The sequence below is a fragment of the Sciurus carolinensis genome, chromosome 4, assembly GCF_902686445.1.
Source record: "Sciurus carolinensis chromosome 4, mSciCar1.2, whole genome shotgun sequence".
Taxonomy (NCBI): Eukaryota; Metazoa; Chordata; class Mammalia; order Rodentia; family Sciuridae; genus Sciurus; species Sciurus carolinensis.
Genome location: NC_062216.1, coordinates 161,873,018 through 161,890,069, shown reverse-complemented (window position 1 = coordinate 161,890,069; position 17,052 = coordinate 161,873,018). Strand labels below are relative to the sequence as shown.

The following is a 17,052-nucleotide window of genomic DNA, read 5'->3' as shown; positions in this document are numbered from 1 at the left end:
TCCAGAAATGGCTGACACCAGTTATATTCTGATCTAGCTACTCTGCTCTACCTTTGCTGAAGATTCAATTCCACTTGTTTTATTTTTATTTTTTCCATTTTCGGAAAGTCAAGATTCTTTCATTCCATGGCGTACTGCTCCAATTTACTAATCATTATAAAGGTTCAAATTGAAAGTTATTTTAGGAGTTGACTTTACATCCTTAATAAAAATGTCTCATCTCTTAACTTTCAAAAATAATCCATCAACTTCATTTTGATCAATCCTCTTAATATCCCAGTTCCTACAAAACTACCAGAAAGTGAGAAAAAACAAGTGATCTGAGTTTATCTCCTCCTACTTTGCCAACAATACTCCTTTGGCAATGGTATTAAAGAGAAAATCATCTGCATCAAGGTCTTATTTCTTAAGTAATTAAGATGACACAGGAAATTAGAGATAATTAAGATAGCGATCCTGGATATGCCATACTTCAGGAAAGCTCTAATCACTTGAAAAGCTATTAAAAATTTCAAAAATTTCTTAGCATAAAATTGATTTCAAGTCCATGTATATATGAAATATAAATCATATATATATGATATGATCATATATATACTATATATATATGTGTGCATATATATATATATATATAATACACACACACACACACACACACACACACACACACACAGCCCTTTTAGGAAGACGTCTCTCATATAGCAAATAGGGTATACTTTCATTATTCATGTGGATGATAATATTTTAAACACATGTTTATTTGCAAGAGATGAAGACCTCAGTGGTATTAATGGAAAAAGCACTGGATTTGGAGTCAGGAGCCTAGGTTATGACCTAAAACAAATCATAAAGCTTCCTGAACCTCAGTTTCATGCAAGAGGTTGTTAGGATTAAATTAAATGCCATGCATAAAATTACTTTAAAACATACAATAAAATACACAACGGTGAGGGGGAAGCAGTCAAAGGGTGAGGCTGTGAAGAGCTAAAACAAGTGATAAAGAAACAACTGTGTGGGCAGGAGGAGAGGGAAAAGGGAAAGAGGGATCAGTGGAATGCCAGAGGCATGGCTCATCATCCATCCCCCAAGGCCTGAGTGAAAACTCTCTCATATGTAAATACACTTTCACTTACTACAAATTACATAAAGTACACTCAGACTCAGGCCAAACTCAACCATTACTTAACTCTTAATAAGATCACATTTTCCTTGATTTTGAAAATTAACTGGAGAATCTACTTCCTTTTATTCAAGATATAACACTCTTTCTCTTCTCATGCTGATGGTGACAAGTCTGCAAAACTACTCATTTTGGTCTGTTATTTGCGACTGCAAACCCAAATCCTACTTTTCATTGCATTTCCTCCTCTTCTAGTTTTTAATAACACCTATTCCCAAGTTACACTTTCTGTCTGTGATGCTCTCTTTTACCCTAAATTTACTAGGTTCTCTCCACCTCTCCACTCAAAAAACCTTCTGAAATGACCAGACTGTTTGCTTCTGCTCTTTATATTGCTGATTCCTTTTCATCCTCCGGGTCTCAGTTAAAACATCTTCTTAGAGAAGCCACTTCTCTGATCACCTGACCTAAGTAGATTCCTTCATGATTCTCTATCTGAAGATTTCTTTTCATGAAATCATAATTTGTAACTTCACATTTGTTTATTTACTCAAAAATCCTTGTTTTCTCCACTAATTTATTACCCTCATGAAGATGATGGCATCCCTTTAATAAGTGATCAAGTTTTTAATGTAAATGTTGTATAATATGAAAAACAAAACTGACCAAATTATAAGCGTGTGGCTAGATAACTTCTCACAAAATGAGCACATTCATACCAACATCATTCAAGGCCAAGATTAAAAGCCCCAGAATTCTCCTCACACTCCCTCCAAATGACAATCCTCTGCTCCTGAAAGGTAATCCTAACTTCTAATATCACAGGTTAGTGTTGTCACTGAACTTTGTATGAATGAAGCCTTAGCATATGTGACTGTGAGATTCACCTGTGTTGTTGTATGTAGTTTTCTCTTCCCCACTGCTTGAGAGCAGTGCTATTCCAAGTGTGGTGCTGGTCCACGCCTGTCTGTCACTGATCTGCAATGTCATGAGTACAGAAGGTACTGTGGGAATATTTATAAACTTTCTGAGCAGTTGGACATGTATGTAATACTGGATCATACAAGACTTTCATTCTGATAGGGAAAAAATCTGGTCCCCCACCACAGACGGGGTCAGAAAACACTGCTATATGGTGTTCCAGTGTTCGAATGTATTATCATATACTTATCCATCCTACTCTTGATAGACACTTGGATTATTTACTGTTTGGGGGCATTCTGATGAGTGCTGCAATGAATATATTTTTTACAAGTCACCTGGAATGCACTGGATATACACCCAGGAGAGGGTCACTGAGTCACAGAGAACACACATACATCAAGCTTTAGAAGGTACGGCCAGTGTTTTAAGTGTTTTTACCTACACTTCTAATGGTTTCTCTTTAGCTGCACTGATACAGATGTAGTCACCCTCTTTAACTTTAGTCATTCTCATGGATATGTTGGTTATTTTTGTTTTTAATTTGCGTTTTCATGATGACTAATAAAATTAAACATCTATGTTTATTGTATGTCTCATGTTTATTGGTCATGTGGTGTGCCTTTTTTTTGAAAATTCCTATTTAAGTCTTTTGCGTATTTTTCTGTTAGTTTGACTGATTTATTTTTATGGATTTGAAAAACTTTCTAATGTTCTGAATATTTTATTGCACATATGTGCTGCAAATATCTTGCCCCACTTAGTGGACTGCCATTTTCCTTTCTTCTTTTAAGGTACTTATTTTAATGAAGGATAATATTTTCCTTCAGGTATGATCCATATTTTATCCCATTTTCTTTGGAAATCTTTGCTTATTTAAGAAATGTCTGACCACGCATGATGGTACATGCCTATAACCCCAGCAACTCAGGAGGCTGAGGCAGGAGGATCGCAAGTTCAAGGCCAGCCTCGGTAACTTAGCAGGACCCTGTCTCAAATTTTTTAAAATAATAAAATAAAAATGGCTAGGGATGTAGCTTAGTGGTAGAGCACCCCTAGGTTCAATCTTCAGTACTGCATAAAAAAGAAAGATCTAACTTATTTGAGATAAAGTCACAACAATAAACTTTTAAAAGCCTTATTATTTTATCCTGTATATTTAGGTCTCTTATCTAACTCAAATTCTCTTTTGGGGTTATGGTATAAGGTAAGGATTCAAATTCATCTTTTCTATACAACTGATCCAGCACTATTTATGAAAAACCCTGTTGTACTTCCACATCACCATATGTAACGTAAACCTACATATGTGTAGGTTTACTTCTAGATTTTTCTTCTATTCCATCAATATCTCAATAAAAAATTGTTAAAGCAATGCTATCATTTAAGAAGTCTTACTTAACAAAGGTTATTGTGGACACTATTTCCACTGTTGATTACTCTGCTGTGTGACTTTTCTCAATTTTCTAAACTTTGGTGTCCTCATCTGTCAAATGGGGTTAATAATGGTCCTCACAAGAACGCGGGAAGGACTGAATGATTTGCTCTTTATAAAACATTATATCATCACAGCTTATACAACTGTTATTTACTTTAAGTTTCATGATTTAGTTTTGATATCTTTAGGATATCAATATTCTCTCCCTTGAAATGATACCACTTTCAAAGGCTGAGAAGGGGAAAAAAATCTCTAATTTTCTAAAGGGCAAAGGAAGAGAAAGTAGGTTTCATTTATAGTAGAAATTAAAATCAGATAATGTTAAAAGCAGGATATAAATTAGTAAATTCTTTGGGATCTCTTCACAAAGCTTTTGCTTCTTAATTATAGTTTCTATTACTATACTATTGCTTTTCCCCCCCTCCTTTGCAAACTGTGGAAGATTTCACTTTATTTGGGAAAAATATTCATTTTCTCCTACCTTTTCATTCAAACTTTAACTTGTTTAATCAATACCTGAGAAAAAGCCCAAAGATCCAGAATATATAGCATTTGAAGTCGCTGTGCACTGCTTAAGTGATTATTATTTTTAAACATAGAAATTATAGAAAATAATCTATAATGTTATAAACAACTTCTTTTATTTTGAATGTTTCCTCCAAAATTTATATTGAAATCTAGTTTTTCTTTAACTGTATTGGGTGGTGGGATCTTTAAGAAATGTTTGGGTCACAAGGGTTCTCTGTCCTTATGAATGGATTAATGCTATTATATTATCATGGGAGTGGGTTAAGATCAATTCTGGCGAGTTACGGCACCCTTACATGTTCATATGTTCTCTCATGCACACATATACATGCTCTTTCACTATGTGATGCCTTATCAAGAAAGCCCTCACCAGTTATGACCCCTTGATCTTGAACTTTACAGACTCCAAAGCCATAAGCAAAATAAACCTCTATTATTTATAAACTGTCAGACTGTAGTATTCTGTGATAGCAACAGAAAACGTACCAAGACAGAACCATATAGCCATTTGTGAGAATTTTTTTTGGGGGGGGAGGGGTGCAGATAATTGGAAATTGAACCCAGGTGCACTTTGCCACTGAGCTATTCTCCAGCTCTTTTTATTTTTTATTTTGAGATGGGGATCTAAGTTGCTGAGGCTGACCTCCAATTTGTGATCCTCCTGCCTCAACCTCCAGTGTTGTACAGGTGTGCACCATGATATCTGGTTCCACCTGTGTTTATATGTATTACAATTTCCCTACTAGAATTTTATTGCCTTGAAGACAGTGATGTTTTACCTTGCATTTTGTGTGCCTAATGTAGAAGGTGGCACAAACTGGATACTTAATAAATGTTTGTTGAAAAACTTACTCAACAAGAAAATACTACACAGCCTCAAGCTTTATTTTTAAGTAACATCCTATCCTTTTCTAATTTTCCTTCAAAGTCTCTAAAATAATCATGGAACTAACCTCTTTATCACAGTGTGACATTCTCAAGTAACTTTTGTGGGCACTCACTGTTTTATCTCATTCAAATAGCATCTTTTGACTCCTCCAATACATGTATTTCTGTTTGTACTTAGTTATCTGGCTAAGCCTGCTGGTCCTTGTACTTTCTTATTACATTGCATGGATACTTAGGAAGCACCAGAGAGGGAAATGTGTACTACATAAAGGACACTTACATTCACATGCTCTTCTCTACCAATTTAGGAAAGCTTAGGAAAATGCTAAAGCAGGAAGCAGACAAGACTATTTGAATTAACTTTTCTACAGCTAACTTTATGTCCTGTTAAAGGAATCATTCAACCTTTTCAAATATACTACCTCTAGGAAAGGGAAAGAGAGGAAGACAAGAAGTAGGGAGGGAGGGAGACACTGGACCCACATGTGGAAATAAGGCCAGCCATATTTCCCATGGAAAGGAATCCCCAAATTAATCTGCTGATGGTATCAACTGAGGCCTGAATCTGAAATGAACAAATGGCACTCATTTGCTAAACCTTACAAAAAAATCTAGTCTTTCAATTCCGTTTTTCGTGAACTATAAATGAAAGCAGTCATAAAAATACTTGCTAAAACAGTTAAAACCAAAACCAAATGTCTGAATTTTCCTATAATTGTCAAGATGGCAATTGTGAAACAGGCTTAAAAAAAAAAAAAAAAAAAACCTATAGAAGTGAAATGCTTAGTATCTGAAAAGGTATACTAAGCACCCTTCTTTTGAAGGTCAGTTGGGAGCAATATATCAAGCAAAAAACCTGAAAAATTTGAAATGCTCTCGCCCATCAATTTCAGGTTATTTACTAGAACTTTACAACAACAAAATTTACTACATTAATATTTAAAATAGCAAGTAATTATGATTTAATGCCTCCAATAGAGTATTTGTCAAAGATTGAAAAATCCTTATGAAGGAATATTCATAAATATTTTTATATTTACACATAATAGTATTCTTTATATTCACAAGTATTTGAGTTCTTTCATGAGGATTCATCATCTTTAACAAACAGGAGTTAGAAAGTGGTTGTCAAAGTTTAGATTTTTTGCAGAACCCTTTTTTATCCTTCAAATGAAATCTTAATTACAACCTAAATTTAAACAACAGCAATAGCAACAACAAAGGTGCTATTTTTTAAAGTGGAGCTGGGGAACCTGGGATATCACCCACTCACCCAGAGAGGATACTCCTAGGAACCTCCTGGCTTCAAGAAACACATTTTGAAAACTCATACTCTGTGTGTGTGTGTGTGTATGTGTGGGGTGCAGGGGATCAGACCCAGGGTCTCGCCCTTGCCAGGCAAGCGCTCCTCCACTGAGTTACATCCCCAGCCTTGAAAACTAGTTACTAGTCTTCAGGAACATCTGTTATGAAACAAAGATGAAAATAATAAAATCACTGCATTTTGTGTGTGTATATGTGAGTATATAGAGGCATATACAGACCGAAGTACATATTTCTATTTGTATATTATATAATGGAGGATGGTTGGAAAGATACACATCAAAATGCAATTGGTACTTCTTTTATGAGGGATGAGCTTTCTGATAGTTTGTATTTTCTTGCTTCTATGTCTTTTTTCTAGATCCTCTACAATGAGCCTGCATTATTTTCCTAAGAAAGAAAATAACATTAGTTATTTTTAAAGTTGGACTCTTTTGATTAAGTTTTTCATATTCCTTTATTTTAGTTGGTCTTTTCAAGTATTAACAAGTATTTGGGTGCTTGCTCAATTAGAGTAAAACACTGTTCATCTGGCAAATTAAGGAGACACTGAAACCCAGGTAAAAGAACTCTTGGTAGCAAGTCTTTCTGCACTCTGATTAGAGGTTTCTTTGAACTAAGTTGTGAGTACCTCACTAAAAACTACTCTGTTTTGGTTTCTGTGGTCTTTTGATATGCTGCTCAATTTCTAGGACCCATTCACCCCTATATTCTTCAGATGGCTGAATAATTCTGAAACTTCAGAGTTTCAGAGTCTTTTCTTACTCTATATTATGTATTATCAATCATTGCACTGTTTCTCCCTTAGCATTTAACACAATTAAAGTTTTTTTTTACTGACTTATCACCTATTTCACTCACAAAATGGAGGTTTCATGAACAATGCCTGTTATTTGCTAATACATTATATATAGCCCAGTGTAATGTCTAGTGATTATCCATAAATATTCGTTGAGTGACTAAATGATAAAATATTTGCTAAGAGCTGAATTTGGAGACTCATGCAGACATTCTTTTCTAAATGGGTTGGCAAGGATCCTATTTTCAATCCTGTTTATATTTCTGAAAACTTCAACAATAGCCAAGGGTCATGCTGACTATGCACATTTCATAATGGCTGTACCAATTGATCCAGGACTCCTAACAGGTAGTAGGAGGTCCAGATACCTAATCTAGGAATACTGGTCCTTTATCAGCAGCAGATCCTTTTGTTTTGGAGAACAAACATTCTATAACACAGAATATCTGCTACTTCAACATTTCCTAAAGCTCCTTCCAGTTCCTCTGTTACTTATAACTGAAACACACTAATGAGGGCGAATCTCAATTTACTAATTTTTATTACATGTCATCCCACACATACCGATGTGCAGTCCTTGAATTATAAACTGTTTTTGTCAGGAATCTGAACAGTGTGAGGTGCTATTTTAGGTATAACTTAAATAAAAGGGGCTCCAACAATGGCAAACCAACAGTCTCAGAGTAGCTCTTGCAACTAAATGGAGAACTTAAAAACACAAAAACAAACAGTGTAAGAAAAATAACCATAGAAGGTACCAAATAAGCATAGAGACATAACATTTCAAATACTTCCAAATATTTGGTTTCAAAGCATAAATGGAGCATGTGGGCTTTCCACATCTTTTCCTGCCAACTCTCAGGAAAAACTGACCATACTACAGTCATCTAAAACAGCTGTTAGGACTGATCTTCAAATATTTGGTTTCAAAATACAGACCTATTTGCACTTTAAAACTCATGCCTGCATACTCTCACTATAGTACTGCATCGAGATAATCCTTTTAAAGTAGTTTGCTGGCAAACACAGATCTTTATTCATGGATGAGAACTATTTCAAAAATGGATACAGCAAAATGCTAACCTAAATCCTAAAGTCAATTGTCTCTCTTTTTTTTAGGGCAGAGGCTAAATTTCACTAGTCATGTAAGGTTAAAGAGAGAGAAAATGTGAAATGTCTGGATTTTAGAAGAAAGGAAGAGTATATGTCCCCTTTACTTAAAATTGTTGACTTCCTTAAACTAAGTTTTGTTGTTAGCATATTGTTCTTGTTTGTATTCAAATATAAACTACCAAATCTGCCTCACTTTGGTTTGCTTAGAAATAAGTGGTTTAAAATAACCTTTCTCACACTCTGGTGTAATTATGCTTTTTTTCTAGCAGTGTGTACAAGCATGGATATCTCTAGTTTGTAGTTCTTTATTTATGATAGTTATCTAACATTATATAGTAACACCTAGGAGACTGGCTAAAGGGTATACATACACATAACATTTTTTATTCTTCTAAGCGGACATCAATGACTGATCAGTTTTAATTGGCTGGCATTACCATAGCTTTTAAGATGACAGCCATCAAAAATACCTATACCTTTATTAACCACCTTGTTTTATTTCCTTTCAAATCTTATCATTTAAATCTTGGTCCTGTAAAATACACTCTGAATAAAAGACAGTGATAGTACAAGTCAGAAAACTATATTTGGCATCTTACAGAACAGTAGTCCATCTTCACCCTATTCTTCCTATAGATATTACACAAATGGAAAGAGTAAGAGTTATGGTTAAGAAATGTATCACAGTTCATACAACTGATTCACAGAGGAATTGGGAACTTTTGCCATTTTCCAACTGAACATTCTTTCCTTGCAGGCAGCTATAAGAACAACCCAGACAAATTCCAGGTAGGTAAGAATACCATTCTCAACCTTACCTCTTTATGCACCTTCCAACTGTCTACTGTCACATTGAAGAGAGCTTTGAGGGCCTCAATGGCACAGTCTGTCTCCTGAGGTGAGAGAGGAGGTCCATTATGATCTATGGCCGATTCATACTCATCGGTCCACTTGATGCTAAAGGCACTTTCCAAGATCTGGGTTAGCAGCGGTAGTCCCTGGAGCTCATAGCGCAATTGTGACCTGATGTCAGTGTGCAAAAGTGACAGGAGAAAGAGCAAGCGCAAGTCAAAGCACTTAATGTCATTGATAAATTTTCGGTCCTTGCACTTTCTCAAGAGGTTACAGAGCTTTGCAGCAAGATTAAGTTCCAGGCTGAGCTGCTGTGCCATCTGACTGTTGAACACAATGTTACATAGACACTTTAATGATTCCACAATAACTGGGAACTCTGACACCTTCTCCAAAGAATCATCCGACTCATTTAGCTTGGCTAGTCTCAGCAATATCTGCATGTTTTCCTTAGTTGTTACAGGAACTAAAATCTTTTTGTCTCTGGAGAGAATGCGGAGTACTTCCAGGCAGGACACTTGACATGTTGTTGGGACGTCTTTTACAAGGACTTTAAATATGCCTTCACAGAGTTTCTGAAAAACAAGAGAAAGTATGCAAAAATCATTTTTTGATTCAAATGATTTAAAATAGAATGTGTGATTTCTTAGTACACCCTGGTCATACAACTATGGAAATACTGATTTTTAAATTACATACTAATTTTAAATGTATTCCCTACCAATGTATTTAATAGCAGTTAAGTATTAGGGCAAGTGTTTATTTTTTATAAATCACAAAATATTAGAACTTAAAGAGAGCTTATATTTGGTGTACTTCTTTTACTTTACAGATATGGAAGTTGAGCCCCAGAAAGGGTAATTGCAATGGAGCAGAGTGAACTAGCTCTATAGTAAGAGCTAGAGTATGCATTTTTCTACCTTCTAGGTCCACTATTTTTTTCTACAAATCACTTATTGTATTTTAAAATGACTAATTTCAAATGTCTTAGACAGCTTTGGATTTTCAACAACAGACTAAACAGTATCAGGGTTGAAGGCAATCAGTCTAAATCACAGTTTTTCCCTCTTCAGAAATAAAGATTAATGGTCAAGAACTGGTTACCAATTGCCCATAATACATGCTCTTTTGGGTAAAATAACTGAAGGAAACATGCATTTCTGCCAAGGTTTAGTTGTGGTATTTCTTTTAAATTTATAGCTCCATGCAGTCATCCCAAGTGTTCCTCTTCTTTAGCAAAAATCTCATCAAATGACCCAGAGAAGAATTTTTGCTGGACAAACTGATAAAAGTTATTCGAAATGTGGGGTTCCAAAGAGGATTCAGCTAGCATACATTATGTCTTGAACCAACTGCAAAAAAAGTGACTCCTCCATGCAGACTAACTGCAAAAAAGGGTTCCCTCTAGATGGCAAATTATGAAAAAGTCCCTCTTCCTCTGGGTAGTCCTATGCTAAGACATGTTGTTTGGGAAGCTCCGAGTAGAAAGAATCTTAACTCTCCTTTGTTCTCTTGGTGTAGGCTGTAGATTGTGTGAAAATTATTTATACCATTGTCAAATTTAAAAAGTACTGATCATTCCCTCCAAATTCAATGTCAGCTTTCTCTTACCCTTATATGTAGACCAAGCAAGTATACTAATTTCATTGCTAGATATTTCTGTATTCTCTTACATTTTATAAAAACAACAACAATGACCAGGACCAGTATAAGATACTAACATCATCAGGACTTGAACTCTTGAAAAAAGAGGCTACCTGGGGTCAAACATGATCTTGGCAGGAATTCCAGGCTGTGTGCAACTTCTCAGCACATCCTGGTCACACAGCTATGGAAATACTAATTTTTTTTTTTTTTTTTTTGTGAAGCAGGTACTGGGGATTGAATTCAGGGACACTTGGTCACTGAAACACATCCCCAAATTTTGTATTTTATTTAGAGACAGGGTCTCACTGAGTTGCTTAGTGCCTCACTTTTGCTGAGGCTGGTTTTGAACTCGGGATTCTCTTGCCTCAGTCTCTGGAGCTGCTGAGATTACAGGCACGTGCCACTGTGCCACTAATTTTAAATGTAAATAGGTTCTCTAAATAGAGATGAAAAGGATCCTTACCCAACAAACTAAAAAAACTTCATAACAATGTCAACTTTATCTTGCCATACCTATTAACTAGAACGGACCTTCTTTTAGTGTTTTGATGTCATTGTTAAGGCAGGTTTTTCTGCTTTTATACTGGGACTGAACCCAAGGTGCTTTACCACTGAACTATATCCCCAGTTCTTTTTACTTTTTGATTTTGAGACAAAATCTTGCCAAATTGCTGAAGCTGGCCTCCCATCTCAGCCTCCTGAGATGCTAGGATTACAAATGTGCACCACTATGCCTGGGAAGAATACCCAAAGGACTTAAAATCAGCATGCTACAATGATGCAGTCACACCAATGTTTATAGAAGCTCAATTCACAATCACTAAGCTAAGGAACCAACCTACGTGCCCTTCAACAGATGATGAATGGATAAAGAAAATGTGGTACGTATACACGATAGACTATTACTCAGCCATAAAGAATGAAATTATGGCATTTGCCAGTAAATGGATGGAACTAGATACTAAGTGAATAACCCAGTCCCAAAAAAACCAAAGGCTGAATGTTCTCTCCTATATGTGAATGCTAACACACAATAAGCTGCGGATGGGGTAAAAATTCATTCTATTAGACAAAGGGGAATGAAGGGAAGGGAGGAGGAAGGGGAATAGTAAGACAGTGGAATGAACTGGACCTAACTTTCCTATGTTCATATATGAATATACGACCAGTGAAATTCCTCATCATGTACAATCACAAGAGTGGGATCCTAATTAGAGTAAGTTGTACTTCATATGTATGTCAAAATACACTCTAGTGTTATGTATATCTAAAAAGAACAAATAAAGTCTTCAACTCCAAATAAATAAATAAATAGAAGTGGGAAACCCTTTTTGCAGCTAGTCTGCCTGAAGGGGTCACCTTTTTTCAATTGGTTTCAGTCATAATAAACGCTAGCTGAACTCTCTTTGGAATCCCATGGTTGGAATAACTTATCAACTTTCAACATGACTGTTAGGTAGTTTATTGCTATAATATCTCTTAAAAAGTAGTAACACTTTTTGGACAATGACTCTTTTTTTGTTGTATTCCAACTTTTTAAAAAAGAAAAAAACACATCAAATGTTTTATATGTTTATATATTTAATAACACACTCCCTGCCTTACTCAATACAATCATTTCTATTCAAAGAATAGTATAATAAACAAATTAATAAACCATCTACCACATTTAGATGAATCAAAAAAGCTGGGCTTTGTATGTGTACAAAAGAACACACTGGACAAAAGTGCTGAAGGAGCAGCATTCTTCATGACTCCATCCAAGTGCAGACCCTGCTTCCATGTTTCAAAGGTGTTCTTGTATTTGCCCTACCAATATTTTTTAAAGCTTTTTCATTATTGTTGCTATTGTTGTTTGGGGTTTTAATTTTGTGGGTTTTTTTTCTTCTTTTGCAGTGCTGGAAGCTGAATTCAGGGTCTCATACATGTCACGCAAGTGTACTCTACCAATGAGTTACACCCCCTGTCAATTCAAGTATTTTTTAAGTTGACTTTTTTCTTCCTGAAATGTACCCTGCTCTCCTCAAATATCTTCCATAGCTTCCTGTTCCCCACAGAACAGAGCTGAAGTGAATCTACTCTCTCCTTTCATGCTGCTGTGTCCTGTCACATGCATCTCTCTTTTCTTCTACAGGTTTTCTGAACTGACCATAATATGTCCTGAGATTTTCTCCCACTGTTCCTTCAGCATGGCATGCCCTTCCACCACGTTCACCTATTAGGATCCTACTCATTTTTTAAGGCTTAGTTTGAGGGCTCTCAACCCACTCCCTTCTTTGCTCTATTTCTGTCTGTACCTCCCACAGCACTTGTTTTTGCCTTTTATAGAATAAGCTATAAAATGTCACACTCCTCCAGGATCCTTAAAAACAAAAGTCATGTTTTAACTGCATCCCAGAGGTTGGCCTGTGTGTGAGATCTAAGTGCAAAATAACATGAACTCCTAAAGATGACCTGCATTGAAGTTTACCACCTTCCCAAAAATGACTCTTTTACTCTTTCCCTCCACCAGCTACCATTCACCATTAAACCTTCTCTTCCTCTTTTTGCAAGTATAATTAACCACCATTATATTTCACTGAGGTGGAAAACTTTTCTTTTAACTTTCAAAGTACGTGCTATTTATGTAAACTTGTTTTTACTGTTCAACTGATTTTTTTCAATCTGAAAATAATTTGGGTCTTAGATAATGACAGGAATACAACTTTATCCACTAAAGTTAATGGAAATATTCTATGACTTAATAACTTCACTTCAGAGATTAGGTTTTCAGGAATGACATAAAGTCATAAGTTAAGGATCAGAAATGCTTATAAAATATAATAAGAAAGTGTCTTGGTCATATGCAGTGGTGCAACCTGTAATCCCAACTACTTAAGAAGCTGAGGCATAGGGTCATAAGTTCAAGGCCAGCCTTGAATTTAACAAGACTTGTCTCAAAATAAAAATTAAAAAGGGCTGTGGATGTAGCTCAGTAGTAGACATCACTGGGTTCAATCCGTTGTACCATGGAAAAAATAAAGAAAAAAAGGCCTTTTAGGGATACAAATAGAAGTCAAATAATGTTTGCAGATCATTTGATACTATACTTGGAAGATCTAAAGAGTTTGACCAGAAAACTCTAGAGCTAATTAATTTAGCCAAGTAGCAATATACTAAATCATCATATAAAAATCAACAGTTTTTCTATATACCAACAATCAATCTACTGAATAGAAATAAGGAAAACAATTCCATTCACAATAACCTAACAAACAAACAAAAGAACCACCTAAGAATAAATCTAGCCAAGAAAATATAAGACCTCTACAATGAAAATTATGGAACACTGAAGAAAGAAATTGAAGAAGATACTAGAAGACAGAAAGACCTCCCATGTTCATGGATAGGCAGACTTAATATTGTTAAAATAGCCATATCACCAAAACTAATCTAAAAAGTCAATGCAATTCCCACAAAAATAGCAAAGACATTCTTCACAGAACTAGAACAGTTCCAAACTTCATATGGAAGAATAAAAGACCAGAATAGTCACAGCAACTATAAACACAAGGAACAATGCTGGCGGCATCACAATACCCACTTTTAAATTATACTACAGAGCTATAGTAACAAAAACAGCATGGTGCTGGCATAAAAATGGACACACGGACCAATGGAATAGAATAAAAGAAACAGAAACAAACCCACAACAAAGATACAATCATGTGATCCTTGATAAAGATGCCAAAAACACACACTATAGAAAAGGCAGCCTTTTTAACAAATGGTGCTAGAAAAACTGGATATCCATATATAGAGGAATGAAACTAGATCCCTATCTCTTGCCCTGCACAAAAATCAACTCAAAGACCTAGGAATTAGACCAGAAATTTCACAACTGCTAGAAGAAAACAGGGTCAATACTCTAACATAAAGGCACAGGCAATTATTTCCTCAATAGGATTCCTAAAACTCAGAAAATAATTACCAAGAACAGCAAAGGAACAAAAACATGAAGACAGAGCCTACAGTGTGGGAAAAAAGTCTTTGCCAGCTACTCTTCTGACATAAGATTAATATCCAGAATATATAAAGACTAAAAAAACTTACCACCAAATAAATAAAACAAATAACCCAATCAATAGGCAAATGAATGAAACAAACATTTTTCAAAAGAAGAAATACAAATGACCAAGAAATACACTAAAAAAATGTTCAACATCTTCAGCAATCAGAGAAATGCAAATCGAAACTACACTGTGAGGGTAGGGGAGGGAGGAGGTAAAGGAAAAGGGGGGAATTGTGACCTGAAATCAAATTCTACACATGTAGATTTTGTTTGGATGAACCCAACTACTATGTATAACTGTAAAGCTCTAATAAAAAAAACAGAACGAAACAAAACAAAAACACTACACAGCGATTTCATCTCACCCAATTAGAATGAAAATCATCAAGAATACAAACATTGATAAATGCTGGTGAGGAAGTGGGGAGAAAGAAACACTTATACACTGTTGGTGGGATTGTAAATTAGCACAACCATCAAGAAAATTAATAAGGAGGTTCCTTAAAAGGCTAGGCATGGAACCACCATGTGACCCAGCTCTACCACTCCTCAGTATTTATCTAAAAGAATTAAAGTCAGCCTACTATAGCTATGCTTACAGCAGTGCAACTCAAACAACAGCATGTTTGGAACCAGCCTAGGTAACCATAAACAACTGAATAAATAAAGAAAATATGGTACAATGGAGTTTTATATAGCCATAAAGAAAAATGAAATTTTGTCATTTGCAGGAAAATAGATGGAATTTGAGAGCATTACATTAAGTGAAATAAGCCCAACTCAGAAAGTCAAATGTCATGTTTTCTCTCATATGTGGAAGTTAGAGAAAAATAAAGAAAAAAAAGTGAGACTTCATGAAAACAGAGGGAAGACCAACAGAGTAGAAGGGGACCAGGGGAGGGAGGAGAGAAGGGAAATGGGAGGCACTAGGGATGAGATTGACCAAATTATGTTATGTGCATGTATGAATATGTCACGATCCTACTATTATGTATAATTATACACCAATAAAAAATTAATAAAAAAGAATAAAAAGCTCTTTTTAAATGTCCATTAGCCTTGTAAGCTATGGTTATTTCTATAACCAGAAATATAAGACCTAGCAGCAGAAACTTATAAAGAAAAGATCCCAAGCAGTTTCCCAGTGCCAGTACCAGGGGTTGCCAAAAACATTTTCAGCAGTTTGTGCCTGATCTAAAACCCTACAGTAGACTATGGTAATTCTCAAACTTCAGCATGAATCATACTTACCTAAAGGGCTCATCACACAGACTATTCCACCTCACCCCGTTTCTGATTCAGTAGGTATGGGGTGAGACTGCAGAACTGGAACTTTAAACATGTTTTCAGTTGATGTTGCTGTTGGTAGTGATCCAGAAGCCACACTGAGAACGACTGTATTATGGTTAGCAACAGACTAACGAAGGTAACTGACCAAATGTATAATAGAAAGATGGGCACAGAAAAGTAGGCAAAATTGAAGGCCATTAGCACAAACACCTAACTTTTTCACTGCCCTGTGCTGAAGATGTACAAGGGTGGCAGGGATCCGTCTGGCCACAATGCCATTTTCAAATGTTGAAAGCTACTAGAAACATGAAGCACATTATCTGTTAAAGGTTGGTTCTGGGCTTAAAATGTATTCATCCTACCAGAGCCCCGAGAACCAAAACAGTGTGAAAATTAAGAGTGGGGGTTCTGGGTTCAAATTGCTTACATTCAATCTTGGCTCTTATACTTATTAATAGTATAACATTGGCAAGTTACTTAGTTTCTCTGGGCCTCATTAACTATAAGAATCAAATGAAATCACACACATACAGCATTTAGGACAGTGCCCTGCATGCAATGAATGTTCAGTACAGGTTATCTTATATATATTATATATAAAGTCCTCAGCTTGGCATTTAAGATCCCCTAATGACCTCTTTTTTCCAGTCTTCCTTCATTCATACTATTCCTGATCAAACCATCCTCTAGCTACTTACCTTTCCAAACTACTTACATTGAACTCTTCTGCTTTCTTATCCCTTCCCTCTACATGCATCAGTCCTTTTCCTTCTCTGCTTACATAAGTTTCAAACATTCTCCAAACCTAAGCCTAAAATCTACTTTCAATATAAAGTTTTCCCTAACCACTTCAGTCCCCAACATTCTTCCTTTCCAAGAAATATCCAAACCACAATTTGCAGCAATCATTTTGGGCTTAGCACATCTGTCCTGTTGATTTTCTTCCTGAGTTTGCTTCAACTACTAAAAGCTCTCAAAGTAGAAAGGACATCTTTTTTATGAAAGAAATGTACTATAGTGGCTTTTGAATCAGAAAGACTTGGGTTTAATACCTGGATTTGTGTGTTTTTTGTTTTTTGCCA

General features: G+C 35.6%; 1 protein-coding gene across 8 annotated transcripts in view; it reads right to left on the bottom strand.

Annotated features, from left to right (window-relative positions):
* The window catches only part of Ric8b (RIC8 guanine nucleotide exchange factor B), a 106,845-nt gene that overhangs the window by 58,561 nt on the left and 31,232 nt on the right, over window positions 1–17,052 (bottom strand). For 7 of the 8 annotated variants that reach the window (XR_007108170.1, XM_047548265.1, XM_047548267.1 and 4 more), the window contains exon 3: window positions 8,949–9,557. Coding sequence is in view for 7 of the 8 variants with exons in the window: in XM_047548265.1 (XP_047404221.1) it covers window positions 8,949–9,557 (609 nt within the window). In the remaining variant the exon portion in view is untranslated. Of the gene's footprint in view, window positions 1–8,948; window positions 9,558–15,931; window positions 16,049–17,052 lie in introns of those variants that run through there. The other variant, XM_047548270.1, reaches the window with a different exon arrangement.